The 17,136-nt window shown below is 40.5% G+C and overlaps 1 protein-coding gene across 2 annotated transcripts in view; it reads left to right on the top strand.

Moving 5' to 3' along the window:
- The window catches only part of USP22 (ubiquitin specific peptidase 22), a 104,034-nt gene that overhangs the window by 33,738 nt on the left and 53,160 nt on the right, over positions 1-17,136 (top strand). The window contains exons 2-4 of one of the 2 annotated variants that reach the window (XM_054080213.1): positions 4,517-4,649; positions 14,390-14,503; positions 15,051-15,095. In XM_054080213.1, the coding sequence (XP_053936188.1) occupies positions 4,517-4,649; positions 14,390-14,503; positions 15,051-15,095 (292 nt within the window). The remainder of the gene's footprint in view (positions 1-4,516; positions 4,650-14,389; positions 14,504-15,050; positions 15,096-17,136) is intronic. The other variant, XM_054080214.1, reaches the window with a different exon arrangement.

Below are 17,136 nucleotides of genomic sequence, written 5' to 3'. Positions count from 1 at the left end.
ATCCACTTCAATTTCTCCACCTTTTAAAATATTGGGAAATTTATACTTTCCTAACTCTAAGAGTTAGGACATGATCAAACACTTGCAAGGATCCATAGCAAGTGTATTTGCTTCAGGAGAACCTTAAGGATCAACTTCTAGTTACTTGTGAACACGTACAGCTTTGGCAACAGCTTCTTTACGATCTTATAACCTCCCCAGCCTCCCACTGTCTTGTCAGTGCTACCTAGTTCATCTTTTCCTGTCAGCCTTTGTGGTGAATATAGTTTGCAGACTGGGGAAGGTAGGAGGTCTTTGGCTTGTAAGCTTATAAATGACAACAGCTCTATTCTGAAAGTGCTTTGAGATACTTACTGTGAGCGAAGAGGCAAGACTCAAGTACCCTAGTGGAAAACTTCTTTGAAAAGATGTTTCCCTCTCAAGTACAATTAAATAAAAATTGAGCTTCTAAAGCTCCTGCTGAAATAGCTGGAAATATGGAAGGACGGTTTGCAGTAGCTGAGGTCTATTGTGTGCCGCTTGCTTCTGCACAGTTTGCTTTGCAGGGATCATGTATTGCCACTCAAAACTGCCATTCATTGATGTGAGGAGCTCACGGTATGTTTGAAACAGGTTTGTAAGTGTTTGGAACAACTGATGTTATGTGCCCAGTGTGACCTTGCTTTAGGTGGAGCCTGAGCTGGCCCAGGAATGGAGAGCGAGGATCAGAACCGTCGGACAGATAGCTGCCAGGGCAAAACAACACCAACTTGATGTGTTCATTTTCTGCACTGGTGTTTTGATGGTAGGATGGTAAGCGAATAATAAGCTGTTCTGACAATTTGGGAAGTCTTGAAATGTCAGCAGTTTAGTTTATCTGAGCAACTGATGCCTGCTGCTTTCGTTTTAACTCCCTTCGTATCGCAGCTATTAACAATACCCAGCGCTGATATCCTGTTAGTATTCAGACTGTGTTGACCTGTGTTACAGGCCATTACAACCAGTTAGCATGTCATGCACTAGTTCTTGCATCCTTATTTGCTGGGCTGTTTAAACCTCCTTTAAAGAAATTACGGAAGTATTGCCAAGGATCCGAGTGTGTGAGCCAGCAGTGTCTTAGTATCAATAAAAGCCATCAGTAAGAGGAAGAAGCACTGAAGAGGGAACTGGGCTGTCTGGTGTTACTCAGCCCTGCAGCAGTCAGATGTTGTCAGTCACTCTGTGTGTGTGCATGCACGGTCCGTATTGTGCAGGACCATTCTTACCAGTTTTCCATAGTTTAAAAAAATGATTATAACTTCCAGAAAGGAAACGCTCAAGGCCTCTTCTGGTGTCTGTGTGCAGTTTGTTAAAATATCAAAGCAAAATTAAAGGGGGTAGACAGAGGTTCAGTGTGGACCGAAGGAATTCTGGCTGGAGACATAAGGTGAGGGACCAAGTATGTGGGGAGGGAGAACAGGCTTAAAGACAGAGAGCAGGATACCTGAGGGTGAGGAGAATAAAGGAGAGAAGCAGGGAATGGAATAACATTACGGAGGGAGTAGAATAATAATGGGAGAAGGCATGGAGGAAGGGGAGGGCTCTACATTTGTGTCTTGGGATAAAGAAGGGATCTTCTCATATCCAGGAGGACAAACCAGAGAAAAGGAGCAGTGATGGGCTGATACTGCAGGCGAAATGCTGGTGGACTCCCTTAAAGGGCCTGGACCATAAGCAAGACCTAACCTGGCTTTTAAAGAAGTCGAGTCATGTTTAAAAGCAAGCTTGTGGCTATGGATCTGACTGATTTTGATTGCTGGTTTGCAGTATTCTGTTCAGTCTCAGGTTGTAGCCGCAAGAGATGTGAGCAGGGCAGGACGATTGTGAAACAAAAGTAATTTGATTATTTGGGGTGGGGTGGGAGGGTGGCAGCTTTGTTTTAACTTAGCAAATTGTTTAAAAGCACAGACAGATGAGGAGGAGACAGCTAATCTGGTTATAACAGCCGCTGCGTTTTCTGATGTTGTTTTCTTTCTTCACTCTGTATTTTAACCTTTTTTTCTTACAATTTTAGAAAAACCATCTTGAGCTACACTGAGCAAACAGAGAGGATATGGATAAATGGCTTCCTTTAAATGAGGGACTGAACTTCTCTAACTTACCACACTTTTTTTTTTTTTTTACATTCTTCAATTTCTTTTAATTTTCATTGAAATGAAAACTTTTAAGGTATGAATTTTCCACCTTTTAGCATAAAATGATCAGGTTTTACATGCTCGTTATGTCATCTGTTTACAATAAATTTAATGCTAAAAGATGTATTTTTAGCTGGCAAAGTAAACCAGTGAGTTGCTGGAGTTGTTGTCATAGCAGCAGCCTTAACAGATAGGCTTATCCTATTTAGCTTTCGCAGCCAGAGAGCGACCGTTAGGCAACAGTTTGACAGTTCTGCAGTATTTTTCTAAAGATGGAAATCGTGCTGGTGAGGGTGAATTCTTTTTTGGACCTACTTTAAAATATTTCCTTCTGTAGGTGTGTGGAGTTTGATTCAACTGATCTATTTCCATCTAGCAGAACTTGGGAGAACTTTTGAATACACAACATGTGAGATTCAGGATTTAAGTCCTAATTTGTAGAAGCTTGAAAATAAATTACATGGTGCAGCATATTGCAAGCTGCTTTGATTATTTTTTTAACAGCCGTAAGTGTTCTGAAAGAGAAATGCCAGCCTGGAGAGCGGGATCGTGCAGTATTTATTCAGCACTAATTTTAAGTTGTGGCAGACTGCGCAAATATTACGGAAGAACTTCAGGGGTTATTTTTATTGAAATGCACTGCCTTGGTTAGATGATAGCTTAGTATTTTAGTAATTCTGATTCTTATGTTTTTTTAAATATGAAGAAAAAAGTTATTTCTGTATTGACAAGCAGAGGAATGATGGTTTTGGATTAGTCTGTGAAATAAGGCTGCGTCTGTAAGTAATCTCGGTGGGTCTCAGCTGTTACAGAAGTTTGGTTCCTCTTAACCATGTCTGAATGTGATCGCTGTTGTCTGAGAGTAAAAGTGAGTTTCCTATGAGGAATTTCTCCTGTCCATATCTTTCAGTCAGATGGGATTGGACCCGAATTGTTTGTGGTGTTTCTGAGCAAAAGACTTATCCCCCAAACTCTCTGAAGTCTCCTACCAGACACAGTAATTTCCCAGAAGATTTGTTGAAGTACCAGAGTTTGATGCTGAGAGAAAGTTTTGTGTGTTGTTGGTTTAAAGAGTCCCTTCTCATTGCCTTTTTTTTCCCTCCAGGCCTGCTTGTTAGAATGTGGTGTTATAAGGATGCAAACCATCACATTAGGCTTAAAGGCTTAATTTCCAGTGATTCATGGTAACTTTCATCGCGTACCTCCCCATGTGAGGTTACTCGGGGAATAGTGGGCACGTCCCTTTCCAGGCTTGATTCAAAGCCAGTCTGTGAGTGGCAAAAGTGACTTCTGTAACTCTTCGCTATGGATTTGATGTTGTGCCACTATTTTGTGGACTGGTATAAAGAAATCTGATGAATGAATCCAGCAGAATCTCCCAGCAGAGAAATTAAATGCCATATACCCACAAACACTTCAGCGTTCAAGTTCTATTACAGATTTGAGTGGATCGAGGAACTCGGTGCTGTGGACCAGCAGAGTTCTTGCTGTGGTCCCACCACTCAGACTTCCTGCCTCTTCACCTCTTTTTCCTCCCTGCTTTCCTCATCTGCTTTCCCTGAGCTCTGCTGTTCAGCTGAGTCCCCTCCATCTCCCCTCTGGCACCTCAGATGTTCTAACCTGACAAAAGATGAGGGTTAGTCCAGCTTCACCTTCCAGGTTAGCGAGCTGAACCAGCTTAGCAGAGGGGCTGTTGAGCAGCACAGCCCGTTGCTTCCAGGTAGTGATGTTGGGTGGGGGGTGATATGGAAGAACTGAGCAAGAATGGATGCATCCAGCCCTCGCTCCCCTGGTACTTGGCTTCCATGCAGATGTAACATTAAGCCCCTGCTGTGCTGACTGTAGTGCTCATACGTTTTGCACCAGCAATGAGAGTTTGTGTGGCTCAGAGTGAGCTGGGTGGAAGAATTGATAGAGGTTGGTCTGGGGACATTGGAAGGTTCATTTCACACTTGCCTTTCTCCTGACTTGCATATGGCTGCACAGGTCATTCTGCTGAACAAATTCCCGGGTGGAGTAAGGAAATTGTAGGCTTGTTTTTGTATTTTTGTCTACTTACCCCTGCATGAAGCTGTCATTAAATACAGGCTGACTTGTGAATAGGTTGACTATCACCTGCTCTTGGAAGCAGAGCTCGTCTTAGTGGGTCTTGGAAATGTTTTGGACAGATGGAAGAGTTTTCTCTGTTAATTTGTCTCATTGGTGGTTTAGTCACACAGAGGCAGGGCTGTTTCCGCCACTGGTCTGCAGTGTTTAAAAGGCACCGAGTGAAAGGGGAAGCAGGCAATTAGATCTGTGTCCCTTTAGCTGGACTCGGGAATAACGTTTCTGGCACTCATATTCCGTGTCTGTTTCTCTTTCAGGCAAAGTCGTGCATTTGTCATATGTGTGGTGCCCACCTGAACAGACTCCACTCTTGCCTCTACTGTGTCTTCTTTGGCTGTTTTACAAAGAAACATATTCACGAGCACGCAAAGACAAAGCGACACAATTTAGGTAAGCTGTCATCCCACTGTACTCACTGGTGCTTTGTAACTCGCTGCAATATCCCTGTCCGTTCCAGGCTAGGAAGGTGCTGGTTTCTGTAGCTTCCTTGTTAGGTGGGGAAATCAAATTTATCTGTGGTTTGGGTTAGTTTGGTGACATTATTTTTAAACTGGCCACTTAAGCTTCCACTGCATCACAGGTTTATTCACAACTCAAAATTTGAAACTGCTTAGTATCTTCTGAATTACTGTCATATATAGGGAAAAATAATAAATATGTGTATAGACAGATTTTTTTTTTTAAGTGTGAAAACCAGTGAGATTGGTGCCTTGAATGAGAGCATTTATTTCAATGAACTTTTTTTTCAGCAGGTCACGTTTACCTTTTTATTCTTGCTAAGGAAAACAACATAATTCCTGTTACAAAGAAGACAGTCCAGTAGCAATCGGATTTATTTAAACTTTTAAAGTTTTGGGATTGGGATTGTGTTTTTTTTTGTTTTCCTGTCTTGGCTTCTTGCTTTCAGTGGGGTCAACAACATAAGTAGTAAGAAACCTGTCGGAGCGCCGAGGGACAGGCTCTGTAGTGGTATAGCTGAAGTTTGTAATTGCTTTGAATAGAATACTGGAAAATAGTACTCAATATCCAGAATGTTTATGAAGCTGCTGACCTTTGAGAATGATGTGGTCATCATTCTTTATTGTCAAGGTAGGCAGAATATCCAGTATAAACCGAAGCAGAGAGGCTGTACTTTAAATGACAAGTTCAGGAGAAACAAATGAAATGTACTTGTGCGAGAAGACACCTGAAATTGGTAAGTGCTGATAAAGCCACATCAGGAATCCTGTGTCCAGTTCTGGGCTACCCAGTGAGAGAGAGATTGGAGCTGCTGGAGAGGGTCTAGCAAAGGGCCACAGAGGTGTTAGGGACCTGAACACATTTATGAGGAAAGGCTGAGAGCACTGTGACAACTTAGAGGAGCAATTGGGGCGATCTTATCAGTGTCTAAGAGTATCTGAAAGAGTGATTAAAAAAGGTGGAGCCAGGCTCTTTCCAGCAGTGTCCAGTGACTGTCCAAGAGGCAGTGAGCACAAAGTGAAACCCAAGAGGTTCTGTCAGATCATCAGGGAACACACTTTTACTGTGAGGACCGGAACAGGTTACCCTGAGAGGTTCTAGAGTATTTTATCCTTGGATATATTCAAAAGCTGTCTGGACGTGGGCAGCCTGCTGTAGGTGGCCCTGCCTGAGCAGGAGGGTCAGACAAGGTGACTTCCAGAGGCTCCTGCCAACCTCAGCCCTTCTGTGAAAATTAAAAAAACCAAACCCGTGTTGTATGACAGTGCTTTATTGCTTTTTACTGGATGTAATCTCAAAGAGCTTTTGAAATGAATTCATTAGGTAAAATTATTTGGGAATCTTCACCAGAAGTACAAATTACTTGAGGTAAACTATCTCAGGATTTCTGGTAAACCATATATATGTATAAAAATCCCTTTTGTGCCAATATAAGTTTATGGACAGGGTTAAGGTTTAAAAAGAGACAGTGCTAAATTGAAACTGTAGACAGTATTTGCCTGTTTATCTCTGGACGCCATGTAAATACTGTCATGTTTATACCACTAAACTTACCATTTTTATTGAGAACCTTTTAAAAGAGGTTTAGAATTGCACAAGTTGTGAGCTGCTCTTTATCTACATATTAGGGTACTCTTAATTCTTCAAGTTAACTTTTTGCAAGGTAGAATTTGCTGTTGTCTGCTGAAGTGAAATACCTTCTGTTTCCCTAATGGAAAACCAAACCTGGAGAGAGGAGGGAGGTTCCTTGAAGAAGCACTCTTGCCTAAAGACCACTGAAGTTACTCTCATGGTACCAGACAATTAAGAATGTGTCAGATAAGCTACTTCCTCAAAGGAATAGCCTTTAGATAAAAAAGCAGGAGTTAATGGTAGAAGCCAAAATACAGAATACACTATTGTTTCATCCCAATAAAGAATTCTTTTGCAGATAACCAGAATGTACTCAGTGCATAAATACATGTAACGTGAAGACTACGACTGACTGCTTGATTTCTAATTTTGGAGATTCCTTTTCTTTTTTAATGTATGTTTTGGTGTTTTAATTTCCAGCTGCCTGTGGAATGAGCTATAAAAATATTTTTGTAGCTTTCCTAGTGCTTCTGGTTGCTTTTACTGCTGCAGTTTTCGTTGGGGAAATAACATCCGATAGGCAAAAATGAGTTAAGAGCTTTGAAATTTCAAAACGAACAGGAATTATTTTAAAACACTTGGTGACTTTTTGCTAAGCCAACATCAGTCTCCATGGAGACTGGCAGGAGCTGCACGCTTAATCACAATTCTAAGGAATATCATGGATTTCAGCTGTAACAGCTGTCTGAGCCCTGGAAGTGATGTTTTTGCAGCTAACTTCTGTGTTTCAGGAGGCTTCAGGATCATTGTCCAGAGTGTTCTTAAAATACCTCCCTTGTTATCTCTGCTTCCCTCAGTGATACAAATTAGACAGTCACACTCTGACCTCACAGTGATACTGGTGCCCTTGCATCTGCTTGCCTCTCCAGTGTGTATTAATGATACTATACTTATTTTAATATATTCCTCGAGTTGTGGATGGGGTGACGGGTAGGTGAAGCACAATCCGGCTATCTAAGCTGACTTTTTACTCTGTTAGTCAATCACCACGGTAGGCTGAGCTTTCCACTGGGCTGGGAATCATTAAAGCAACGTAGAATTTTCATACAGGTGTGAAAACCTTTAGAGTGTGGTAGATAAGACTGACCTTTCCAGAGCTTTGACAACTTGAAACAATTCAAACTAGCTTTCTCCTGTTCTGTTTCAGTGCTGTTTTTCTTACTGTGTAGGCATCCTTCATTAACCCCTAAATACACAAAAGTGGTGTCAGGGATAAACACCTGTGGGTATGTCCTAGGACTGCATGGAGATGATCTGCCTCAAGATACGTAGTATGGAAGGGAGTTGTCAGGAGCAGACAAGGCAGGGCTCTCTGCCCATACCCTCCTCGGGCACTGAAGTCACTGTGACAGACATCTGGTTACCGATGCGACAGACCTGAAATTCAGCAGCCTAAGCAAAGCAGTACTTTGGTCTGTGGACATTGTTACTTCAGCAAATAGTTCTGTTGTTGCAATTTTAATAATATAGAGACCTTAATTTTTTTCTTTTTTTCCTCTTCTCCCAATCTCATAAAATATGTTTTGCTTCTTTGAAGTGGTTGTAGTAGCTGAAGCTGTATCACAAATATCCAGCCTTCCACCTGGTGGTGGTCAACAGAGGTCACTTGTAGAGCAGATATTGAGCATTGTTTCCCTTGTTCTGCTCTCCCTTTTTCTACTACTTGGCTCTTCAAAACCTTTCTGAACACAAGCCTGCTTCTAGGTGCTTGTGTTTCAGTGCTGCCAGTGGCCCATCCAGTGTTAAAGTGTAGTTCCTTTTTGGCACCCACGACCAGAGACAGCGAGTTCCTCTGTTTATCTGAGCCTTGTGAAAACTACGTCTATTTTTCTTGTTTGCCTTATAATGGATCTTGTAAATTTTCTCTGCATTTCTTTTGTGAGGAACTGAGAAATGGTGAGTAAAAAGTCCTTATCGATCTCTTCTGGGATCCCGATCTTTTCGATATTATCAGATGTTTCCTTTTCCCAACCTGTAGGATTCTGAACTAATTTTAGCTTTTCTTATAGAAACTGCTGTATGATTCTGAACAGCCTCATCAGACTTTTATTCTTTTAGTCCTAATGTGTCCATCTGTGGTGACAACTCTTTGGATTAATGCAGTTTACTGTACTAATGACTTGTATTCTTAGTTAATATTTCTATGACTTCTGCTTTGTGTTTCTTAACAGCTGTGCAATGCTGAGCAGATGTTATTCTAGAGTTATAGTCAGTGACTCCAGAACTACTTTACTGTGCAGTCATTGTAACTCTTCTGCTACCTCACTGGTAGTGATTGCAGTTTCATTCTTGGTGGTGTTTCCTATTCGCTAGGTATTTTGGAATCCTGCTGGAGCTTTTCCACAAGCGTCAGATGTAAGTATTCTAAATGAATGGGTTCTATCAGCATCCTTTGTCATCTTCCTATATAATCTTCCCAAATCAGGTTCCAGCACCTGGGGAATCTCCTTGTGAAAATCAATGCTCCCTTCCATATCTCTTCCACAGCTCCGTAGTGAAGGAAATTACATAGAATACCTTCTTCCCAGAGTAGCAGGAACAGTAGGATGACTGTGAACAGTAAAAGAGAAGAGAGGTTGATGCTGTAGATGAGAGTTCATCTCCAAAACGTCGCAGTGATTCTTCTATCAGTTTCCTGATTGGGACTGAAGAAGATTAGGCAGACACCACATGAAGTTTTAATATTCTCTCCGAGTGAACATTTTCTCTTTATAACATAATGATTAAAACTTTTTTGGTGGAATGTCATCTGAGAAAACAAAATTGATGATTTTGAGTGGAGTATTTACACAACCTTGCTTGGGAATTTTACTCCACATGCTTTTATATGTATACACTCTTAACTGCAAGAGAAATCACTGATATGAGGCTTTGGACAGTCTGTTACAGATAACCATTCTGAGTTAGATTAGTTCAATTATGGTTTCAAAGCTCTGGGTAGACCTACTTAACTCCTTAGTAAGGAGTCAACTCAGGCATTTCCATGCTGTGCTTCTATCTGTTTGAGATACCATTCCTGCGTTAAGAGTGTATCTCTGAAAAAGCACACGAGGCAGTTTTTGTTTGAAGTCTTGGTCTGCTCTGAAGCCCTGTTCTGGATTAAAGAACGGAGGTAGGTGAAATAGCAGGACTGAGACTCAGTGGTTAAAAGACTAAATGAGAAACAGTTGGAAGGCTGAAGTACTGTTCAGTTTCTAAGGAGACAGGCAAACAGTAGGTTTCAGAATGAGTCCTGTTAGAGTACATTCATTATTTATTAGATCGCAAACTGTTTGAAGAACTGTCTTTTTCTAAGGATATGCTGGCGTGAGGTTCAGTCCAGTAAATACATTTGTGGTAAGCAGAACTGGGCGGGTGAGTTTAATAGTAGTGCTCTTAGATTGAGGATTTTTTAATAGAATTCAAAAAGCTACTTCCTCTAGAAAATAAACAGCTAATTTTTTTGTCTGATTCAGAGGAAAAAATGACAAAAAGCTGGTTTATACACTTAAAGTTGGTCAAAGAAAAAAAATCTGGTTACTACTGTTAATGCATACCTGTCTGTTGAAATTTAATATGTAGAAACAGATCTTGTATGTAAAGGAATGACAGTAAAAGTAATTTATTTTAGTTTGAGTTGAAAGATATTGGCTGGAGTATTAATTCTTTGTGATGGCAGTAGTGTTGAGTTCTGTTGTAGACAGCTAAGACTTCCTTTGTGCTCAATGTGGAAAGGGCGATTACAGCACCTCCCATGCAGCATATTGCAGTGCTGGAGCAGCAGTTTGGTTTTTCCTTTTGCATCTAGGCTCAGAGAGGAGTAGAAAAGGTCATCTGGGCATTTTACCAGCCTCTTGATTTGACTTCTGTTCTAATGTTTTGCATAGTGTGGGTGTTGAAAAAAGTCTGTTAAGGCGATGAAGGCAAATGGAAAACAGGATACGGTGTTTTTTAGTTCTGTCAGAGATGGATCAGGTCAGACAAATATGTCTCTTTTTATAATGTAACTTAGAAGAAGGAAATACACAGGACCTAATTTGTCTACATAAGTGCGGAATTTGAAGTTTTGCCCTCTTGGAAATTATTAGTTGAGGTAGAAGTGGCAGGGATTGATGTAAAAATAGTGATGTATGAGAGGCAGGATAAAGGGAGACTGATGATGAAAAAAATGAAAGCAGAGCACATTGGACGCTCGGAATTTGCTAGCAGAACCAGTCCTGGTTTACTGCTATTTTCTATTTATTGACGAGAAGGAATTGTATCTGTGTTTGACATTTGTGGGTACTTCTGAGGTAAGAACTAAATAGCCTCGTTGTCTCCTGCAGCAATACAAATGAGATGGAAATTGGTAATAGACAGTGCAAACTCTTTGTACTTAAATGCAGTAATGTTCTTGTGTTGTCAACCAGAGGATCATTGACTGAAAACGGAGAAGGAAAGCATTTTGGATATCCAGTTCAGCAGTAGGGGTGTGGCTTTGAACCTCCAGTATTCCTCATTGCCATTAAAAATGTCTGCTGTTCTACAATGTATTGTGCAAAGTATTGCAGGCAAATTCTCATTTGCTTGGGATGCGCATTCCAGCATGGCATTCCTATAGCTTAGCTCAAACTTTGGACCACACTGAGCTCCTAAGAAGAGAGCAGGCATTTGTTCATTGCAATTGTCTTCTGCTTGGAGCTGCTCTGGTAAGTGCAGGTAGCTATCAGCTCCTGGACACCATTCTCTTGCTATCAAAAATGACTCCTGAAGAGTTCTTTCTACACCTGGAGTATCCCTTGGTGCCAGCCTCCTGACTATTTACCTACATATTGCTAGCTCTGCATGTATCTGCTTGCCTCAGACCAACTACTGACTTCTGTTCAGTTCTGGATCTCACTGCTGTGGGCTTGGAGTTTAGAAAATCACTGCTTGTGGGCTTGAGACTGACGTCTGAAACTAGTTTAACGATTAACACTTAGTGCAAGAAATTAGGGACTGTGTATTTGCCTAGGATGTTGACTTAGAGTACTGTCGGAAAGAATTACCAATTTAGTTTCTTTTGTTACTAAAGTTGAACAAAGTGTGGGTGACTTGCATAGAATATGAGTGTGTGGTGATGTGGGGTTGATGACATGCGAAGGTTGAGTCACAGGAATTCGCAGTGAAATTAATTTTAATACAGGTAAAAACTGACCTGAACTCTGTTTTGCCCTATCTTTAGTTGCGTTTGAATGCAGCCAGCGTTCCAAGGAAGCCGATACCAAAATGTGATTCACAGATATGTCACATCTGATGGAAGGCTGTTGTATAATATCGTATCCTGTTTTCAACTGAGCAATGTTAGTTCTGTTCACTGGGGTCTTTTGAAAACTGAACAGTTTAACTGGATGAGATGTGCACACGCACGCATGTGGGACGCTTCCCTGCTTCTTCACATATTGTTGTTGTGTTCCTATCATCTCTGGTCTCTTAACATTTGCCCAAGGATGTTGGTAGATATATTTTGGCAAAGTAAAGCACTCAGGCTTAAAGAAAACACTTGGTTCCCAAATGGAGAGTTTTTGATACTTTTTGCTCAGGAGGAGCTGCCGTCAGGCAGTCTCTTTGGTGGCTGCTCTGCTAGAGACCTTCAGGCAGTGCTTGCCAGGCTCTGCCGGACGGCTTCACGGCCGTGGGGTTCACCGGAATGATGCCCTAGTGCATGGTTTCCACCTTTTCATAAAGAAAATGTTCTCTTTTGCCTCAAGATGATCAAAATAAGAAGGTTGAAGGACATTTCAAGGGGAAAAAACATATTATACTAATTTGAAACAATTAACTTTCAAACTTTACTAGTGGCCTCTTTTCCTAGGACCCTGAAAGTAAGCAGCCGTGATTGGGCTTCCAGGAGAACCCTCAGCTCGCCCTTTGTGCTGTGTTCAGCCTGCACGCCTGCCTTACCACTGGTGCTTGAGGCAATTTGTCCAAACCCTATTGCAGTCTTTTTAATGCCTTTGGAAGTGTTGGCATATCTACAACTGCTCTGTTCTCCTAAGTGTGCTGGAGGGATGTTTTCTCAAGAGTCCTTAATCAGGCGCTGGACAAGTACAGCTTTTACTCTGCTAGTGATTCTGTTCAACTTCGATTCTTTACACCAGGAATTCATTCTGCTCTGAACAAGTGGTTTGTGTAATTTGGATCTTGATATCTATACCGCATCAATTGTGCACGGAAATCCCGGAATCCTCTGAGCACAGCATTTGCCTACCTGTTCTGATGGGGACCAAAAGCACTGGTGCTTAGAGGAGGTCCGATTTATTTAACAGCCAGACCTGTTCTGTTATTTTGCGGGAGAGGCTGTTTATGGAATCATTTCAAAATAGATGGAGAAAAATATTAATTTTGTGTTTTGAGGCCAATACTTTGGATTTTCAACAATTCTTTGTTAAAAAGTATGCATAACCGGTAGTGCAATAGATAATGGAGTAAATATGATACAATTCTCATACTCTCTAGCTTAATTGTGATTTTTTTTTTTCTCTTTCCCCTCATGGCACAGTGCTTTGCTACTGATCCTCCACCACAGCTAAAATTCTTATCCCCTTCTGTGATATTTTCCTAAAGGAATTAAGTCCTTCAGGCAATAGGATGAAAATTCTGGTCCTTGTCCTCTTTGCGGACTGATTGTGGGTCAAATAGAACCGAAGAATAAAGTAATGAAGCGCATAAGCAAGATGACAGTTAAAAGATGTTATGCAAACTTGTTTGGAGTAATTGTTCTCTTTAATACAGAATGGTACAAGCAACAATTTCACAGAATCATTGAAAAAGTGATTTTGAAAGAGGACAAGGAGAAAAAAAAAGGATGTGCAGGACTAAAGGAGAGCAGTAGCAGGTTGTGAGAGGGGTAGAGCCTGTGAAGGGTGGATGAGATGTGGTTTGAAAGGAACCTCACCAAGGCCGCTGGCCCACTAATGGGAAGAGCGTGGAGACTTCACCTTTGCCTGAGGAGACAGACAGTAGAATTCCTGCTGCGTGGTGTGCGGTTTGGCTTATTTGTGACTTCAGAGTATTTCGGCGCCGTTTCTTGCAGGCTTCCTAATGTGGTAATTGTTTCCTTTGTTTAAAACAAGTTTCCACTGTAGTGAGATTTTTTTAAATAATGCTATTTATCTGGAAATGGAAGGAACTTGGAAATACTTGGAGGATACACCAAGGGAGAGTGGAGATGTTTCTCAGCTGTCTGCTAGGTGAAGTTTGTATTTAGTAGCTGACTAAGAATTTGTAAGTGCCCACTGAAATCTTTTTCTTTCCTTTGATTGTGGTGTTCTCCTGTATCTCTGTACTGAAAATCAGCGATTTGCTGGGGTTAGTTTGCGCTTACTTCTTCCTGGGAACATGTTGAAGCAAAACGTGATTTCACAGTTAACTGAGTAATTTCATTTCTTGGCTTTGTTTTGTTTAGCGTTGTGTAAAAAAATAAAAATACTTTTAACATTGGTCAGCGTTTGTGTCCATTCTGAAAGGGCATTTGAAAAGAGAAAGCGTGAGATGTGTAACCTGTGGAATAAACTACTCTGGAAAACCATTCCCATGGAGAAGCATCTTTGAGTTTTCAGTGCTGTCATCTGTCTGAACCAGCACTGGGATAGGTGCTCTCTAATCATTTGAATGACTTAGAATAGAAATTACTGAAGTCTTAGGAAAAAGATAATTCAAACTTAAATATCAGATCTTACAGCACTAGTTCTGTGTGTATTTTAGTCACTGCAATTATTCCTTTTTTGTTACTCATGTCTTTGAAAGGTATATTGTGAATTACAAACAACTCGAAGGCAGCTAATGCTTTGTTGTTTTGCAGAGGTTTCTTGCTTTGCCAAAAGCAATTGAATAACTTGTACTCTAACTGGAGAAATTTCCCTGTTTTTTTTCCTTTTTTTTTTTTTTTTTTTCTCTCTAGATTCTAAAGTACATATTTTACTTTTTGGGGACTACTGAGAAGAAAGAGTACCTGACTTGGAAGCCTGCTTTAAAATGTCTTCTAGTACATGAACTCACGTTTTTTTTTCCTCCTCCCCAACTTCCCTTCTGTTTTGCAGCCATAGACCTTTTGTATGGGGGTATATACTGCTTTATGTGTCAAGATTACATATACGACAAAGACATGGAACAAATTGCCAAAGAAGAACAACGAAAAGCTTGGAAATTACAAGGTTTGGTTTTCCTGCCTGAATTTTTTGTTTCTGTTTTTAATCATACCTGTCCCTCCCATTTGTCAATGGCAAAAAACAGTAAGGGGGAGAAAGAGCTCTCTAGAGATAGTGATGCAGGCCTTGGGAGAGAGATGTCTAGCTGTTATGTTCCAGCAGTTAGACTGTTAGTTTAACATGTGCGCCACATCTAATTGTAGAAAAAATATTTGATTTTTAATTGCAAAAAAAAAATAAAAATATCTAACATTAATCCTGCAAAACTTGCATAATATCAGAGTCAGATCTGTATTAGGTAGAAAATGTAGCAGTCTGCTCCTTTAGGCTGATTTAGGTGATACAGGCAGTAAATCTGTTCCCCTCCCATGAAATGCCACCCTTGTGTGTGATTTTTTTTTTTTTTATTTTTTTTAATAGAACGTGCCAGCTTGCTTACACACCTGTGCTTTCATGGTACACGCACAGTATCTATGTAGAAATATTTACACACAAATATATGTACACACATTTGTTTTATTGAGTTTGCTTTCCCTAATTTTTTCTTTTTTAGCCTTCACCCCAACAGTGGTTTCTCACTACCAGTGTACAATGACAGGTAAGAGGCGTGGGCTGGCGACGCACTTCACTAACAAGCGTCCCTTTGCTGATTATCCTGCCATTTGAGACATGAATCACAGTTAAGAATGCCAGTTTTATCGTGCAAATTGTTTTCCTCTTGTTTGGATATGTTCCAATGATTGAATAATTACAGCAGACTTGATTTCATATGCCCTTTCCTTGATAGAACTAGTCCAAAACAAACCTTTTCTCCTTTTTTTTTTCTTTTTTTTTGGAAAGGAAGTAGCATTTACCTTTAACTGAGTAGATTTAAGCCTCAGTTATAAAAGCTTGTCATCTTCCATTTCCAGCGGCCTCTAGGGGGTATGTTTTCTTAAAGTGGGAAAGTCTGTATTCGAAGACAGATGATTTCTGTCTAGTAATGTCTCTTACTGAATCCAAGGCATCCTGTTTCAATGTGACAGCCTTAGTCAGGGCTGATATGACTTCAAACCATTCTTAACCTCGTTTCCAATTTTAAAAATAGCAGCTAACGTCGTAATAACTAGAGCTTTTCTGATGGTGTATCAAAAGTATAGCTGCTTTTACTTAGTTTCTACTACAGATCCCATTCTACTTTCTGCTTATTCCTCATTTTCAGGGAGTTGAGTCAGTGGAGAGGAGAACAGTGAGATTGCCAGGGAGTCCAAAAACAAGAAGAAGAAAATAACAGCTTAAAATGCTTTAGCAGAAAGCACTGGCTTTCAGAGCAAGACAAAATGGAAATGTGTTTAAACCTTTCATTTAGGTTCTGCACCTCTTCTGAAAAGTCCTTCAAGCCCTTCTAATCTGCGGTGGTTTGAGTACCGAATTAATGAACTACTGCAACGTAACATTTCATGGTGCTGTAGCGGAGGAAGGCTTCACAGTTCCTTACTTTTGAATACGTAAATTCAAAGAGCAGTTTCTAAATTACGTTGTCCTTAGCAGATGATGAATTTGTACCTTCTGGGCTGAGATCAGTGGACATCAGGCTGCAATAGCTTATATTCTAGGGCAATTACGGCTACCAGATTGTTCATCTTGTCATCTTGGACCACAGAGCTGTGCAGTGGAGGGAGGAGCCACTGAGAGGAACTGCCAGGCAGGAGACCTTCTCTGTACTGGTTAACTGACTAATGAATGACATATTAAATGTATATATATGAATGTGTATTTATATGAATTTGCACATTGCATCTTCAGTCCTTGGAGAATAAATCTGTAATAACCAATAAAGATATAAAATGAAGGAATAGACAACAATACCTTTTAAATTACTGGAGTACACAGTACAAAACCACTTTTTCTTTGGAGTCATGGCATCGGGTCTTCTGTTTCATGTCTTTTTGTCATGAAACCATGTGGTTTCCCTGCAAATTTATCTAAGGAGTGAGAAAGGGAGATAGACGGGAGAAATATTGAAAAACTGTTGTCTTTTTTCCTTCTTTATTGCTTCAACCCATCCTGTCCTTCCCATAGTGACTTATCTGAAAGACTATAAAGTATAAAGGGGGAAGGAACGCTTCCTCCTCCCAACCGAATGCCAGGATTAGTACAAACTCCAAACCCAGTGTCTTGGTGTCATGTTTCTACCGCAGGGTTGGGTTACCTCAGATAGTGTTGCCAACTTCAGGAACTTAAGAAATGATTCCAGTCTGCAAAAACTGAGATTGGCTTAAAAATGCAAATGTCAATGCGCGTTTTCAAACGTCCAGCCCCGATGCTGGGTATCAGTATGTACTTCAATAGATGCTCACATAACAACATGATGCCTGGAGAGAAAACTTTAAGAAAAACCCCAAATAAATTGAAATTCATTTCATACTCCTGTAACATTAACTCTTCTTGTGGCAAGTTCCCATGTCCGGCCTCAGTTCAGAGTTATAGGATGTAACTCTGAATGAGTTGCAACTGTACCATTTTTTCCTCTGATATCGAATATTCTTTAATGACAAGGGAGGTGAGAATACACAAAGACATTCATTCTAATTAATATTTGGGTTTTTAGGAGGGGGAAGAAGGAGGATGGCTGAAGTAGAGCAAAGTAAAACATCTGT

This window comes from Cuculus canorus, chromosome 15, assembly GCF_017976375.1.
Source record: "Cuculus canorus isolate bCucCan1 chromosome 15, bCucCan1.pri, whole genome shotgun sequence".
Lineage (NCBI taxonomy): Eukaryota > Metazoa > Chordata > Aves > Cuculiformes > Cuculidae > Cuculus > Cuculus canorus.
This window is presented reverse-complemented; position numbering and strand designations above follow the sequence as displayed.